The sequence below is a fragment of the Colius striatus genome, chromosome 8 (assembly GCF_028858725.1).
Source record: "Colius striatus isolate bColStr4 chromosome 8, bColStr4.1.hap1, whole genome shotgun sequence".
NCBI lineage: Eukaryota > Metazoa > Chordata > Aves > Coliiformes > Coliidae > Colius > Colius striatus.
Window position 1 is genome coordinate 25173843 of NC_084766.1, and position 16430 is coordinate 25190272.

At 54.5% G+C, this 16430-nt stretch overlaps 1 protein-coding gene across 1 annotated transcript; it reads right to left on the bottom strand.

The window, feature by feature from the left end:
• Positions 1-3473: 3473 nt before the first annotated feature.
• On the bottom strand, positions 3474-9519 carry TLX1 (T cell leukemia homeobox 1). Its single transcript, XM_062001675.1, has 3 exons — positions 9051-9519; positions 7257-7458; positions 3474-3696 (listed from the first exon to the last, which is right to left on the bottom strand). Exons 1-3 carry the CDS (start codon positions 9517-9519, stop codon positions 3474-3476), a joined length of 894 nt encoding a protein of 297 aa, XP_061857659.1.
• Positions 9520-16430: the final 6911 nt, after the last annotated feature.

Consider the following 16430-nt stretch of genomic DNA (forward strand, 5'->3'; position numbering starts at 1 on the left):
TCACACTGACTTTCCCCCTCCAGCCCAAGTTCACTCTACTTTGGTCTGTATTTCCTAGATACAGGCAAACAGTAGAAAAACATTTCCTCCAAAGTCCCATTTCACATTTGGGAAGGGAGAAATGACTTTTGATGCCTCTTAATGCAATTTTATTCCTCTTCCCAAATAGGTAAACCAGCCTTCAATGTGGTACGGATGGCCCCAGGATATGGCTGAGGTGATGTCAGTCTACAAAATGTATCATTATGTGTCACTGTTTCATGTCATTGCTTATTGATTTAATTCCATCATATATCAGGCAACTTTTATTGTCTAGGTACAGATCATCATATTAATAAGTGGAAGCACATATGCAGGTATGAAAAACACCTCCTGCCACTAAACCAATTTTTTAAATGAATCCAGGAGAAATATTTTAACAGAAACCCCTTCCAGAAGCAACTGTTCCAGGGACAAGAGAGAACAGACAATTATTTTCCTAGTTCCAATGTTATATATATATTGTCATTTCATATTGAGATTTCTGTTTGGGTTTTTCTTTTTCTTTAGGTTTGTCTGTTTCTCTTGTTATTTTTTTTAACAGGAAAGATTGATAAGAAAAGGAGGAAGTCAACAGTTCTGAGAACAAGGTGTAGCTAAATATTGTATCTAAACACATGCCCTGGAATGTGCTTTCTCACACACTCAACTTCACCAGAAAACACTTTGGAATATGAACTGAATAACATGGATATTATAAAATGGCTGTCTTGGAATTAAATTTTAAGATATTGATGTGTCATAATAATAAAATAGAAAACACTTTTAATATCAACAGTGAGCTACATCATCCATTTTTTTTATGATGATATTGTTGTTGTTGTGGTTGGTGCTTTTTCCTATGCAGAAACCTTGAAAACAAAACCCACACACTGGAACAAACTGTAAACCATTAGAAATGTGCACACAGAAATGCCTCCTGAAGGAGGAAGCCCTAAGCACACCGTAATCTTTGCAGCCAAAGTTGAGCACATCTTAAATAATTGTCTTAATTTACTCCTAAAAATCTGTCTGTGGCATGGAACAGAATTCAAACAAAATACTAGTGTGAAATTGGAAAAAAAATAGAAACTATTTTATTTCAGTGGATTTTGGGGGTGTCTTTCAAAGATATCTACAAAAATATGTGTTTTCTGTAATTCACTATTTTCCTGTGGGGTTTTTTTGCTTGTTTGTTTCTTTCTTGGCTTCCCCTCCCTCCATCGCTGCAGGTATTTTGCTGTGTTCACTCACACATCAGACTGCAGGATAGGAAAAATCCTGCAGCACCACAAATTTTCAGCCTGATCCTGAAATAATAGCTTTCAGATGAAGCAAGCTCTCTGTAGACTCCCGTAACAAGCTGCCCAGCAATGCTGCATACCCAGAGGACACAGCTTCCAGGAGTACAATCAGAGTACTAGAGGCTGGGAACATTTTGTCACCCACGTTCCTCAGGGTAGCCTGACCTCCAGGGCTGCATCGCCGCATCCCTCTCCTTTCAGTGCTCCCCTCCAATATCTTTTACCCAGTAATTCCCATTGCTGGAAGAAAACAAAGTCAATCCAGCTTCCCTGGCTGTAAAACTGGGAGTCTCTCTGAGAGTTTTCCCCTTAGTTTGTTTTTTCTCTGAGAAAGGGGGTGATGTCCCCAAACAAGGCTGAGCACAAACAGAAAATAGTCTCTAGAATATTTCCCTGCAAGGTTGTCTCTAAAATGTACTCTTTTACAATTCTTTACATTCAGATTCTCCTTTCCATATCAAGTTTCAGACACAAATATCTCTAGACTTCCCCAGCCCAGATGAGACCCAACTCCAAGGTCTTATTCCAAAAATGATTCAACATGAATTTAAGGCCAAGCCCCTGTGCAGTTCCTGCCAGCCCCAGCGAACACCCCAGAAGGGCTTCAATTAAAGCAGGTGCTAAAGGCACTGCTGGGTTGCAGCCTGAAAACATTTACAGGGATTAAAATACAGCAAATTACCTCTGGAGCTTCCAAAGCCAAGTGAACCTGAGCAAAGTCAAATGGAAACGCTAACTCTATTTTCATTTTAAAAGCCAGCAGAGGCTTCAGCAGTAGTTGTGATTTGCTGTCTCCTCTCGGGGAACTAATAGACAGGGAAGAGCAAGGCTTTAAATGATTTATTCAGTACCCTGGAGATTTTGGTTTTTATTTTTTTTTGTTTCCACATAAATTACACAAGCACTTTATAAAAATGAATACACATAAAACACCTTGTAAGTGCATAACTTAAAGGAACCAAACGAACGGACGCCTTTAAAAATCTCACTGAAAATAGGTTTTCTGATTGCTTGTTTGTACTAGCTGCTTAAATTGGCAGTGCTGTTTTACATTATAAGTAACTGAAAAATATATACTGTATATATATCTATCTATATATTCCTGGCATTTGCTATAAGAAGTGCTTTGTTTAATTGTGTCTCATTCTCTCGGTACAATCAAAGAAACGACAAAGTTAAACGGTTGAGAGCGAAATCGATTTTTTTGCCGTCAGGAACTGCCTTCTAAAGGTAAAATAAAACATTGGACAACATTTTGCAAATGATATGGAAATAATCCACGGAAGAAAAAAAATGCATTACCCCCACAAACTGCCACAAAGGTCTTCTCGTTATTAAAACACACACTGATGGGCACAGAGTCCGTGGCAGCCAGGGACAGTTTGGGCTCTTTATACAATTGAGATATCATATTTACCATCCTCAGGAGTCTGTCAGATCCTTCTCTTACTCCCCCCTCACAAGAAAAAATTAATGAAAAAGGGGAGGAGAGCCAGCGAGGTGAGATCTGAAGGGTTCCCATCTGGCATGAGCACAAATTGCTGTGCTTTCCTCCAGTTGTTGCATCCCCGAATGGCTGCGGTGCGGGCGACCCAAGGCAGCTCGTGGCAGAGACGTGCTTTCCAGGGAGCCTCCTTCTTTTGTTTCAAGCCATCAGTCCAAAGTATACACACACACACACATATATATATATATACACACTTTATATATATATATATATGGATATACAAGGATGAGCCCAGGCATCATGCTGGCGCCAGCAGAATCCAAAGGAAGTTTTCTGTTCCCCAGCTGGGTGAACACCGGCGGCCGTGTCTGTCAGGGCTGGGCTTTTTGTCTGGCAACACATCAGCAAGTTCATGGTCAGCACCAGAGACTTCAAGAGAACAAATGGGTTGGTGGGAGGCAAAATACCACCACTGCTCCAGCAACCCCACAGGCAGGGAGAGGGTTTTTTGGAGTGGTTTCTCTTCCTTTCTGTCCTTGTGGAGGGTTTCACCAGCCGGACATGCGTGTGGCTGGAGGAGTGCAGGGTGCCAGCCTTCTCTGGGGAGAGGCAGGGATGCTATGTGTGCCCCCAGCGATGCCACGAGTGCCCCCGGAGCCAGCCCCGCCAGCAGAAGGTGCATGTGCCGCCGGCGGGTGCCAGCCTCATTCGCAAGCGGAGGCAACAGTGGTGACACTGGTGATTTTGGTGGAGTCATCAGACCAAGGCTGGAGGTTCTGGAGGGCGAAGAGAGAGGAGTTGTGGACACAGATGGGGTCGGCTTGGATGGGCTGGTTGATGGTTTTTTGGAAGGCCTCCTGCTGCAGCTGCATGAGGATGCGGTTTGCTTGCTGTCGCTCGGCCTCCCGCTCCTCCGCCGTCTGCCTCCTAGGAGAGAAGGAGTGGTTAGGGGAGGCTGAGGGAGCAAGGGGTATCTCCAGAGAGAATAGGTTGCACTGGGAGCTTGGGACTGAAGAGGGCAGGAAAAGAGTATGCCTAGGCACAGTGTGGTGCCACTTTCCCTGTACAAACTGCCAGTAATTCCCATTAACCGGAGTCTGGGGCTGTCTATCTTACCAACCCCAGCAAAAAATTCTCCACTTAAATAGAGCTGAGAGCAGCCCACAGCTCTGGTTTATTTTCTGCCCATGGGAAAAGCAGAGCCAAGACTCCCAAAAGGACACCCAACAGTGTTTGCAAAAGGTGCGAATCCCTGCAAAATGTGCTCTGTAACCAGCAGTGAGAGCCAAGCATTTAACAGCCCAGCGAGGAGCATGCGGCAGGAGCGGGGTGAGGCGTCACTGACTGGCAATGCCACACAGCCAGGAGACAGGCAACGTCACCCTGGGTATTGCCTTTCCAGCACCCAGGTCTGCCACCTCTGCTGCTGAGCTGTGGTGGCCAGGTGTTGGGAGTTTGGATAAGGACAACTACTTGCTCCCAGCAGGCAGGACTAAAACCAGCAAAACGTCAGCTAAATACTAGAAACACACTTTTAGCTGTGAGAAGAATCAAAGCCCAGAATAAACTGTCTGGGCAGGGTGAAGGAGGATATTTTTAAGAGCAGGTTAGACACCCATCTGTCTGGAATGACACAGGCAGAGCTGATCCTGATGAGAGGGGGATTAGGGGCCTGCAGGGATCCTTTCCAGTACTGGTAGGGTCCCAGCTCTCAGATGTCTGGGAGGACAGAATGGGATAGGTAGAAATGGTCTGAACATACTTAAATCCACGATAAAAATCCCACCCTCCCCTTGCTCGGGGGAAGTGTCTGTCTGGAGGTTGCAGCCTAGAGCCACCTTTGCTTTTACTGGTGAATATCACCTGGCACCTTCAGTGAAATTGCTGCAAAAACCTAGGTGCAGCTCACAGCTCCCAAAGCATCCCCTCTCTCCCTGGCATCCCCAGGCACAGCTTATGGCCCCCCAGCAGCTTCAGTAGATCAGTAACAGGGGAAATGGCAGCTTTTTCATTAAGCAGCTCAGAGGGATGTGAGATGTCTCATCTTCTTTGGCTGCAAGGATTGGAAGTGGCAGCTTCAAGCTCTATGGTGACATCTATGGTGGCATAGGGCAGGGAGTCTCTGGCTCCCCATTGGGGAAGGGGGTGAGGATGCAGGCGATAGACCTCTGGGACACCAGAGCCTCCAGGCTTGGGGTGTCCCAGGAGCAGGTAGCTCAGGGCTCAGTCCCTGCTCTAATCACTGTGTCAACATCTCACGCCAGACATCCTGGAGAGGGGGGCTCAGAGCAGCACTCTCTCCCCACGCAGCCCAGAGAGGCTCTGTCTCTGCTTCAATGAATATTTAATGACTCCACACACAATGAAGAGATGCTCTGGGAGAAAGGAGGGAGCCTCACATCCAGGAAAGTCAGGAGCACAGTGGCCAGGAGCACCCAGCTCCCAAATACGTCTCTGCACCAAGCAACTGGCCCATTCATGCATTCATGTCATGCTGAGAATTGCAGGTTCAAATCTACCTAGAAGGAACTAAACTTCAATGTCTGTGTCTTGAGCAAGAGCTCAGATCTTGGGAAGGGATCACACAGTCACCTCACTCTACCAGAGACACATAGGCAAGAGGCAGAAGGGTGACTTTCCCTCCCTAGCCTGCATTTATTTAAGCAGTTACATGCCTTGGAAGGCTTTAAAAAACTCTTTTCTCAGCTATTCCCTGTTAACCAGTTCAGACTGTGCATGTGAGCAGCTCCTTCCAGCACACCATGCTCCAGGCATCCCTCAGAGCCCCTACCCTGCACAAGAGCCCAAGGCAAACGAGTCAGGAATGCTATCAGCCAGGGGCACCCATGTCCCAGTCCCAATATCCAACAGGCACCGATGCAAACAAGCAGAGCTTGCAAGCCTCCACTTCTCTGGGTCAGGCTGTTGGGGATTCTCCCATGTCTAATACTATGGCTGAGGTCAGGCGTAGGATTACGCCTTTGGCTGAAGCAGGATCTTGTTTCTCTTTACCCAGCTATCTTTTGTGAAACATATGAATAGGTTTGTATCCTCTGCTCCTCTGCCAAGGGAGGCTGAACTTAGCCAAGAGACACAAGGAGTATTGACAGACAGATGGAGAGCCAGCCAAGCCGCATTTGCCTCACTTCCTTAGGAAACCAGGTTAGAAGACACGGCTGACCTCATTTCACAGGCCACGGCAAGACTGTTCCTCCACCAGGACTCTGCTCCTGGCTAGCACAGCTCACTCTGGCTGGAAACTTCCTGGCACCTGGAGAGCTGCTCTTCCATGGGCTCTTTAGGGAAGGACTTGCTGAGGGAGGACTCACCCACGTTTTTCTATATAAGTTCTTTGTCCCTCATTTCTTATCCAACCCCATCATCCCCAGGCAATCACTGTCCCATTCACCTTCAGGAAGGACATGGCAAAGCATTTTCCCCACTTCTTGGCCTGCATGTGCCCAAGCACCTGGTGCTCAGCACTCACCAACAACCCCTTCTCTGACCCACCAGGGGAGCAGAGTGCCTGTCTCCAGCCCGGACAAGCCAGGCTTGGAGTACCTGCCCCAGGGACACACTGGGAAGCTGCAGCCCGGGACGGGTTGGATCACGGCCACGGAGCCCGAGAGGCTCCGCGTGAGCCTGATCTCCTCATCCTCTCCTAACCGGCTTTATCTACGCTCCCGACAGAAAAACAAAAAGACAGCATCTTGGCAAGGAGGTGCCGTAAACCCCGCGGGGGGTGAAAATCCGCGTTATGCAGAGCCCGATATCCCAGCAGCCCCGGGAGAAGGATCCGGCCCGAGCCGCGCTCCCATGCCGAGGTGCGGCCCTGCCCCGCCGTTCCCGCTGCCCCCGCAACGGCGGATCCGGCTCCTGCCCGCCCCGGGACGGCCCCGGCTGCCGCCGCCGTTCTCCCCCGCCTCCTGCCCTGGGCCGGGCGCTCCTGAACGCTACAGCCAGCACTCACCGCACGACCATCCCCACTCCGCACAGCGCACACGCGTGTGCACACACCCGTTCATGCCCATTGCATAGGTGCGCACATACACACACACACACAGAAGGCACGCTGCCCGCACGCACGCCGCACACGCATCCCCATGCCGGCGACTGTGTGCGTGCTCACCCGCATACACAAACCGCACGGGCCGCACGCTGTGCGGAGCTGTACACCCGTGCCCTGCTTGCACACCCAGACCCACGCTGCACGCACACACACGAGCGGGCATGTGGACGCACGGCCACACGCGCACCCGACACACACGCACGGTCACATCCACGGGAGCTGCACGCACACACGCGTTCCCACGCACGTGTACACACACATTCACGTTCACACACACGCGCGTGACTCCCTCCTGTATGTGCTCCCCAAGGGCTCGCACCCCGATGCACGGGCACCGGTGCCTCTGGCAGAACTGGCGCCGGCCTGGTCTGCTCCCCTAGGGCCGCCCCTGCCCCCCGGGCTCCCCACAGCACCTCACCTCCACTTGGTGCGTCGGTTTTGGAACCAGGTCTTCACCTGGGCGTCCGTCATCTTGAGGGCTTTGGCCAGGGCAGCCCGCTCGGCCGAGGCCAGGTACTTCTGTCGGTGGAAGCGCTTCTCCAGCTCGCAGATCTGCAGGCGGGTGAAGGAGGTGCGCGGCTTCTTCTTCTTGGGGGGAGTGCGGTTCTGGTAGGGGTGACCTATACGGCGTGTTACAGTGAAGGGTGAGAGGGCCACTGGGGGGGACACGGGAGGAGGAGGGGGGGATGAGAGGCAAAGAAGCAAGCAGCGACACATCAGCAGAGGGGCCTCGGCTCCCGGGCGCTGGGCTGGGGACCCCGCCCGCTGCGAAGCCGCCGTTTCCCCGTCGACACCCGCACACGGGATGCAAAAACGCGGCGGCAGCGGCCCCGGCGCCTTCCCCGCATGCTGCGGCCACATATCGCGCATGGCTCGGCTCCGACAGAGAGGAGGGCGGCGGCTGGGGAGGCCGGTGGCGGCCGCCGGTTCTGGCACCGAAACGGAGCTCCGCGCTCCGTGCAAACGGGACTCGGTTTAATTTCGTTTGAGCGCGGCTACTCTCCCGCCGTTTCGTACAAGGGAAATAACTTTCCGGGTTGGAAACGGGAGTTGGGATTCGTTTGGCTTTAATTTGTTTTTTGCTTTATCTTTTTCCCTTTTGCTTTTTTTTTTTCATTACGAAAAAAATATGACTGGGGAGAACTAGCGGCGTGGCTCGGGCGGGCCGTGTTCCGTGGCATTCAGCCCGGTGCCTGCCCGGGGAACTGCCCATTTGTTCGCTCCTGGCCGTGCCCGAGACAAGCACGATCGGGCCGGGATCAAACGTGAACTTGCAAAAACCAGGCCTTGTTTTCGGCCCCCGGGAAGAGGGGCCGGAGCGGGACCTGCAGGAGCAGGGACCGGTTTTTTTCTCCTCGTTTCAATTTCGTTGAGTGTTTTGGTGTTTGTTTGGGTTTTATAAAAATTATTTATTTTCGTCTTTCGAATTGTTGCTTTGTTGCCGCCGAAAGAAGAGCCCAGATACACCTGGAACTGGCGGCGGGGCCGAGCTGAGGCTCCAGTCCAAGCTGGGCTCTGCAAAAAGTCTTTTTTTGGCGGGGAAAAGGCTGAACCAAAGCCCGCAGCCAGAGCAAACCGGCCCCGTTACGGTACGCACCGGAAAAATAAACCAAAACAGGCCTAAGAGCGTCCGGCAACGAGCCGACCTTCCCGGACGGGGAAAGGCCGTGAGCGCGGTTTCTTCCCCGCCGGCCGGGCTGCGGCCCCGCAATAACCTTCCCCGTGAGAGAAACTTTCCCTGGGCGGTGGGGAGCAGGCAGCCGCGCCCGAGGCTTGCGAGAGGTATGCGGAGCTTGCCATCCTGCTTCCTCCCTGCCCGCCTTTGCCGGGCAAAACAAACAAAAAACAACACAAAAGCCCTCTAAAAAAATCCAACCAACAACAGCAGCAACAACAAAAATAAACTCAACCCACAACATACACCAAATCAATGACAACTAAAACCCCACTCGAAATAATAATAATAATGTTAATAATAATATAAACCCCCAAATCCAACGCGCTTAAAGGGGACCGAATGCGCCTGATTTTCCACCTCTTCTTACTCCTGGCCTCGTCCAGGACCGAGTTTCCAGGGCGATACAGATCACTCTCACCACCCGGGGTCGGATCCTGCCTTCCCCGGCGGTCAGCGGCTGCCGCGCCGAGGCCGGGCGGCGGGGAAGGCAGTGGGGCGGCGGGAGCAGGGAGAAAAGAGGGGGTCCCGACTCACCTGTGAACCTGTCTTTTGTGTACCGCCTGTTGCTCTCCATCCAGGGAAAGGTGAGCCCCGTGAGACTATTCATGCCGTTCACGGCCGGGACGGCGGCGGAGAGGGGCTGGTGCACTCCGCCAGCTACCGGGCGATGGGCCGGGACGCGGATCACTCCCCCGGCCGAGCTCAAGGTGTTGCCGTTCATGCTCACCGCCATGTTCACGTTGTAGGAGCCGGGCAGGCCACCCATGCTGCAGGAGGTGCCGGTGTAGGCACCGGCCGTACCGCCGCTGGCCCCGTAGCTGCCCGTGACTGTGTTGTAGGCGCTGCCCACGATGCAGCCCAGCCCGTAGTCCGCCGAGTCCTGCAGCCGCGGGTGAGACACCATGCAGCTGCCCGGCTCCGACGTGTTGAGGATCTGGTCGATGCCGAAGCTGATGGGCTCGGCTTGGCCTTGGTGAAGGTGGTGAGCCCCGAGGTGCTCCATGCCACCGTCCGGGAGCCGCCGCCGCCCGGCCCCGGCAGCGGAGCCGCGCAGAACGCTGCAGGGCACCGGGGCCGGACCTCCGCCCCGCAACACGGCAATGGCACGCAACGGAGCCGCGCACAGCCGGGACACGCCGGCTACACGCTCGGTCCCATAGCCCGGCAGTCACGCACCCTAAGACACGCCAGCAGAGCCACGCACAGACGGGACACGGTAGCCTCACGCTCAGGCCGAAGACCCAACAGCAGAGCCATGCGCCACCGAGGCACGGGAGGTAGCCAACCCCGCAGCCCGGGACACGACAGCTGTGCCCAGCCGAGGCTCGGGAGCTCCACAGTCTCTCCACGCACCCCCACGGGACCCAACAGTCTCCAGGAGCAGAGACGCGACACCGCTACCCACGCACAGCCGTCCCGTTCTGATGAAACCCGGCAGCCCCACGCCACCGAGACACAACCACTCCGAGCCAGGAGCCACTCACCCGAGACACACACGCGCACCGACACACACACGAAGGGACCTTGGGGAGCCCTCGCCGCCTCGGGCGGTGGGGAGCCGGGAGCCCCGCGGAGCGGAGCGTGGCCGCGGCGGAGTGCGAGTGCGAGAGCCCCGCTTGCCCATCAATCACGCTAGCCAAGGCCTGCTGCTCCCGGGCCCTCACTCTCCATTGGCTGGATGCTGAAAGGAGCCGAGTGAATGACAGCAGAGAAGAGCACACGAGGAAAGGAGTTTCTTCATCCCCAGCTCCCCCCTCACACCCCCCCCGAAAAAAAAAGAAGAAAAAAAAAATCACCAAACGGCTTGGCCTTATAAAGTCGGTGCTGGGGCTGTGCAGGTCAGAGGGATGGGTAAAGAAGTAGCTGATACCTGATGGCAGAGGAGGGGGACGTTATGTCCCTCAGTTTGTGGATTGAAGCTGCAGGGGAAGGGGAGTCCTAGCTTCCAGCTCCCTACGAGGGGGGTGCCGAGCTCTAGGCTGTGATTCCTATGGGCTGCTGCTCTGCGAGGGCTGAAGCTGGGGAATTCTCCCCTGGAGGGGTCCCAGACCCACTGTACCCCTTTTCTCGATTTCAAGTCAGTACCTCTCAAAAAACTAGGGAGGGGAAGGGGGATGGAGGGGGTGGGGGCAGGGTATGCTCACCCATCTGCAGACCCCAGAACAGGAGCATGGGGCAGGCCATGAAGACCCTCACTGGCGCCCAGGTCCGTGGAGGGGGCATCATGAGAAGAAGTGACAGACGCCTGGACCACACCTCCTCTTGGAGAACCGGGAGTCCCCTTGTCCCCCCGGGACAAGGGCCGGCCCCAGCTGCCTGCCCCGGGGCAGCGGCGCACACGGCGGCGGGGTGAGGCTGAACCAGGCACTCGGCGCCTCCGCCCGCCGGGACATGAGTGTTGTTAAAATAAATAAATAATGATAACATTTAGAGCCGCTGCCCTAATTTGCTGCAAAACTTGTTTTGGCCCTGTCCTGCTGCAGCTCTAGCTCCGAGGGGGACAAAGCCGCCGGGGGGGGCGGGGACACGGCTGGCTCCTGCCCCCTGCGCCCCCCCGGTGCTGCTGACCATCTCTACCCAGTGCGGCTCAAGGCTCCCGAGTGCAGCGTGGAGGGTTTCCCCGATGGTTTGGGCGCTGCCAGCACTGGGCAGCCTGTTTCATCCGCTCTGCTCCTGGCTGGGGCTGGCCCACTGGGTCTGCTCCTGCTCGCTGCCCTCTGGGTCTTCAATGTGGTGGTTTAGTACCTACGGGGGACTGTGAGGCTCCCACAAGACAACTCGTTCTGGAGTATCCCCCTGCAATATAAATGCATAGGCATAGAAACCGTCCCATTCACATCCTCACACGGCCTCATCCTCGTAAAGTGTCTCACCAACATGTTCACAAACACCCTTGTGAGCTCACACACTACCACATGGCCCCATATGTTCATGTACATGCAGCCCTACATGTGTGCACAGTTATGCACACATCCCCCATTCTCACAGACACAACCCTCCCTGCACCCATGCTAATTCACACATGTTCTTGCTGACACCTTCACAACTGGATATTCACACACGCTCACTCCTGCAACATGCATTAATGCACCCCTATACCTATGCATTCAGGCAGACACACACACACACACTGACACACCAGTGTTCGGGGGTCCCTACTACCCTCCCCACAGCCACAACCCTGCTGTGACACCCCAGGACCCATGGCTGTCACTGCACCCACTACCAGGCCCTGCACCAGGGAGACTGTGGAGGCACAGCAGGCAGCAGCAGCTCATGGCCCCCCCGTCAGCCCCATGCCCAGTCCGTGCCCCCCCACCACCCAGCCCTTCCTGCCCGCCAGGGTCAGGTTTCCCCCCCCTCCCTGTACCTGCCTCAGTTCTTGACTTCTGAACTCTTCAGGGAACTCGCTGGCGCCAGCTCCATCAACCAAAGTCCTTGTGGTTAGGAGGAGCTGGGAGGGGAGGGAGGGAGCAAGGGCTGGGGCCAGCCAGGACGGGGAGGCTGCCCTCGGGCAGGGGGCCTTCTGGGCCCCCAGGGCTGCAGCTGCCTTTACCCTTCTCCAGGACCAGCCTGAGCTTCTCAAACTCCTTCCCATATAGGAGAAGTGAGACAGAGGCTGCTCACCAGCCCTAAGCACATCAAGTTGTCTCTGTAGGGAAGGAGTGAAACACACCAAATCCCCTACCAGTGAGCTCTAATATCCAGAGGGACTCATCTCTGCTGCCAAGACCTGGGAGGTGCAGCCTTCTGATGCTGCTCATGCTTCCCAAAGGCCTCGGTCGATGCTGGGCAAAACCTTTGGCCTTCCCTGTGCCAGATATCCCCCAGACTGAGCAGATGCCGAGGGCCCCAGAGGGACTGGCCCTGAGAAATCACAAGGTCATCACCACCACTGAGCTAGGCTGGCTAATGAGGGTCCCAGCCCCCAGCTGCTGAGCCCAAGGTAGGGGCTTTCAGGCAATAAAACCTGCCAGGAGACAGATCACAGGTAAGCTGAGTCTTCCTCTGCCCAGCACTCAGTGAGGATAAAGCAGAAGGGCAGGCAGGGCTAGATCCCAACTGGGATTCAAGATTTCTGGAAGTCAATGGGAATTATTGATGGTCTTGGGGATGGTGTACAGCCCCAGGATTTAATCCTGGCACAAGCCACAAACCTTGCCTGCAGCCTTGGAAAAGCCACACAGTTCCTGTCATTGGAAGTTTGGATAGTGACCATCTAAGTTCTAGGACAACACTTACTTCAGATGCTTCAGTTCAAATTGCTCCTAGTTTCCCCGTGGGCTCTCCAGGGCTGAGGCTTGACCTGTGCTGTGGAGCATAAGGTTCTGGAAATATCCTGTCTTATGAGAACTGGCAATTAACATATAGCCTTTGCATCCAACTTCTTAATTCTGGCAATAAAGAGGACTAAAGTCCTCTAAGAGGACATACAAATTCTCACCCCAGGACACGAGGGCCAGTGTTAGTGCTTTCAGGTTCACATCACAACAGGAGGGTGTAAAAGGGTCAGCACGTGCTTTCAAATGGATCCCTGGAGTGAGGGGCATTCTGAGATGTTTGCCCAAATTGCTATTTATAGCAATGAGGCTTCTTTTCTGGACAGATAAATCCTTTTCTGGAGGAAACATCAACAGGCTGGACCAGTCCTTTTCAGGGGTGGAGGAAAGCCTCTGATGCAGGAGCTGACACATACTAAATTGCTGTAAAACCAGTACATCGAGGAGCCCAAAGCCTTTGGTCTCTACTTCTCCAGAGCATCTCACAGCCACTTACATACTGCTGCTAGCCTTGAAACTTTTGTCTCCCCTCACCTGCGCCAAGCAGCTACTGGGATAGGCTCATTTCCAAAGTGGTGGTTCAATCCTGCCTCAGGTTAGGGGCTCAGTATATCCATGCTAGGAGATGGCAATGGAGGTGAGAGTCCTTCCCGTGCTCCACTCTCCCTTCCCACGAAGGCCTGGGGATTCTTTCTTAGGTTTTTTTTTTAATTATTATTATTATTGATTGGATGCATCTGCCTTCTGCAAGCAGAGAGGAAAAGCCCAGCCAGGGCCTGACCTCCCCTTTCCTTCTGCCTTCATGGCTTTCCAGGGCTCCCCTTGGCTCCCCTGGGCTCCCGGGAGCCCAGCACTGCAAGCTGCTCCCCTGCCTCGCAGCTGCTGGCCGGGGGGGCTGCTGCCAAATGCAAGCTCTGCTGCAGGGACCAGGGACAAAAGTGGAGTGTCTGAGACCTTGGCAAGGTCCCAGCAAAAAGCACGGGGCTCACTCCAAAACCTGCACTTCGAGCAGTGCTTTCTGGGGACTGTAAAATCCTCCCGTTTTCCTCGAAGCAGAGCGAAGTAGCTCTGCCGCAGGCAAGGGCACGGTGACAAACGCACCCTCACCTCATCATTAGAAGGGTGTACCTCGAGCCCTTCCCTTCCTCGCTTCTTCATTCGTTTAATTTGTTAATTATTCACCCTTCCACACGTCCGTCTCCTCACGTGGCTCTTTCCCGCCCTGACCCCTGTGAAATCAGTTATGACTGAGAAGCTGGGGACCGTGGGGGACCGCGGAGCCCCGCGCTGCGCCCAGGAGCCGGCTAGAGATCCCCGCCAGTCAGTCCCCTCTGTTTCCCGGAGCGAAGGGACACGATCCCCGCTGCCGTCGGGGCTTTGTCTCTCAGCGCTGTCACCCCCCATTAAGCGATGTCGCAGGTATCGCGACAGCCACCGATAACGAAGCAGGCCGACCCTGCGCACCAACCGGCCGGTCTGCCGCGGCGGTGCCGGCTTCCCAGAGAGAAATCTCGTTTCCCTCAATTGCCACCGAGCCCCACGGAGGGTCCCCGCATCCCCCCGCCCTGCCGCCGCCGGCTTTTGGCGGGCTCTGCGGCCGCGGGAAGGGCGGGCTGCGCTTCCTGCACATTAAAAGCAATTAACACCATTTGGGGAATTTTTAATTGCTCTATAAAGCACGCTGTAAATAATTACTCCCAGCTCTGTTGATCCCTCGAATCCACGCTGACAGTTGTAATTTATGGCTTTGGAAACGTAGCCCCTTGTATTCAGCATAACTCCTTATTACAGTAATGACTTAGAGCCGCCGCACTTAATGAGTATAAAGTGCCCGGCGCAGCGGGAGCGGGCGGGAGCCGCAGCATCGCACCGACTTCGCCCGCAACAATATTTCTCCACTTTATAGTTACAAACGACCGAGGGGCTACGGGTTAATCCGTCGGGGAAGGGGCAGCGGGGCCGGGGAAGCACAGCAGGGCCTGGGCAACTCTGTGCCCCGTTAGAGAAATCTCCCGGGAATAGTCGTTATCTATCAAACAATTCTGTAGAAAAGTCCGCAAACTTCCCCCTCGTCGCCTTGTAAATAGCTGGCTGCCTGGAGAAAACGGGTTCAGCAGAGGGAAGAGAACCGTCACAACTCATCACACCTACGGGTGCAGAGCCCCGAAGGGAAGAGGTCGGCCTACACCCACCACCCCCGCGGGTTCCTCCCACTGCCCAGGGGCCGACCAGCTACGAGCAACAGGCCGGGGGCATCTCATCGTTCCCGGCCCCCTGGCCGGGGGTATCCGTGGGAAAGGAGGGAGCGGGGTGGTGGTCCATGGGGGGCTGAAGTGCCCGGCGGCGGCCCATGAATATTCAATGTCGCCGGTTGCCGGAGGAGCATCTGCCAATAAATTATTGGTCCTGCGGCACCAGCCCCTCTCTCTACCGTGTAGAAATGCGTGTAATCCCATTAGCACCATCCCCTTGGCCACCCGCCCCGCACCAGCCCTGCTGATGAGCGGCGTCTGGCCGCCACCCCCGAGGGCACTGACGGCAGCAGGGGACACTGGGGGCTCTATCCCGTTATTAACTCCCCGCTTAATTACACTCTCCGTGCCAGTTTATGCAGCCGTGTGGTAAGGCAGTTGGGCCGTGGGACGGACACTCGTGTCCCTCCGCCGCCTTCACTCCAAAAAGCGCTTACCCCTGCGACAGTCAGGCCTATCGCGACACAGAGGGTGGCAATCGTGACATCGCTGCTCTCCCGGTGCACATAGGGGCTGCTCCCCGGCCCCGGCAGCTGACTTGTTTGTTCACTCGCCGGGGGAGCGGCGGCTGCTTTTGTCTCCTGCTCACCCCGAGCCCGAGGCCTTTTCCCCATCAAAGTCCTGTTTTGCCAGCAGATTTGGGCCCCTTTCCTCCCCATCTTAAAAGCAGCCCTCAGGGGCGGAGGAGTAGGCGATCCCCCAGCCCCCGGGCGGACATGGAGCCGACACGCCCGGCCGGCTTCGCAAGCAAAGTAGCTTTCACTAATGAACAAGGAGATACAATAATAATGGTCTTAATTATTGCAAACATTGTTACGGGCTTAGCTAGAAAAACCTCAAAACCTTTCTCTGTAAATCTTCGTGTTTATTTATTTCCCAACCCCTCCCCTCCTAGAGGTTAATTAGTACGCAAAAAGCAAATACAAATTGAGGCAGAACCAATGGGTAAAGTTAAATCTAATTTGTTGTTGTTTGCATTAGCCTTTGTAGAGGAAGGCCGGGCAAGAGGGGCAGATCTCTCCCCCCAAACAGCTGCCGTACAGGTGGGCGGCTGCAGGGACGGGTCCCTGCCCTGCCCGGGGGTCCCTTCGGTCCCCGCAGCCAGAGGACTCCCGGGGGCATTTAGAGGCTTTTCCTTCGCTGGTAGAAGTACATCCAAATTCTAGGAGGGCACTTGTAAAATTCGCCGCCCGTCGTTTGCGGCGGAGGTACAAAACGTTTTTGGGATTCACCATGACAAAAGAAAACCCGGTAAATGGGGAAACGATCTAGAAACAGAAAATCATCGGGATTTGCAAACGCAAATCCTGCCTCCCTGGCACAACTCGCCCGCCCACAGCACCCAACTCCTCCTGCTCCGCGTGGGTAAAACACCAAAACCC

What these genes read in the sequence shown, in the direction of transcription:
- TLX1 (XM_062001675.1), bottom strand. Translation starts at nt 9,519, where the DNA reads ATGGAGCACCTCGGGGCTCACCACCTTCACCAAGGCCAAGCCGAGCCC. An exon ending in CACAAAAGACAGGTTCACAG is followed by an intron (nt 7,459 to 9,050) that starts GTGAGTCGGGAC and finishes CACGCCGTATAG; the next exon opens with GTCACCCCTACCAGAACCGC. An exon ending in AACCGACGCACCAAGTGGAG is followed by an intron (nt 3,697 to 7,256) that starts GTGAGGTGCTGT and finishes CTTCTCTCCTAG; the next exon opens with GAGGCAGACGGCGGAGGAGC.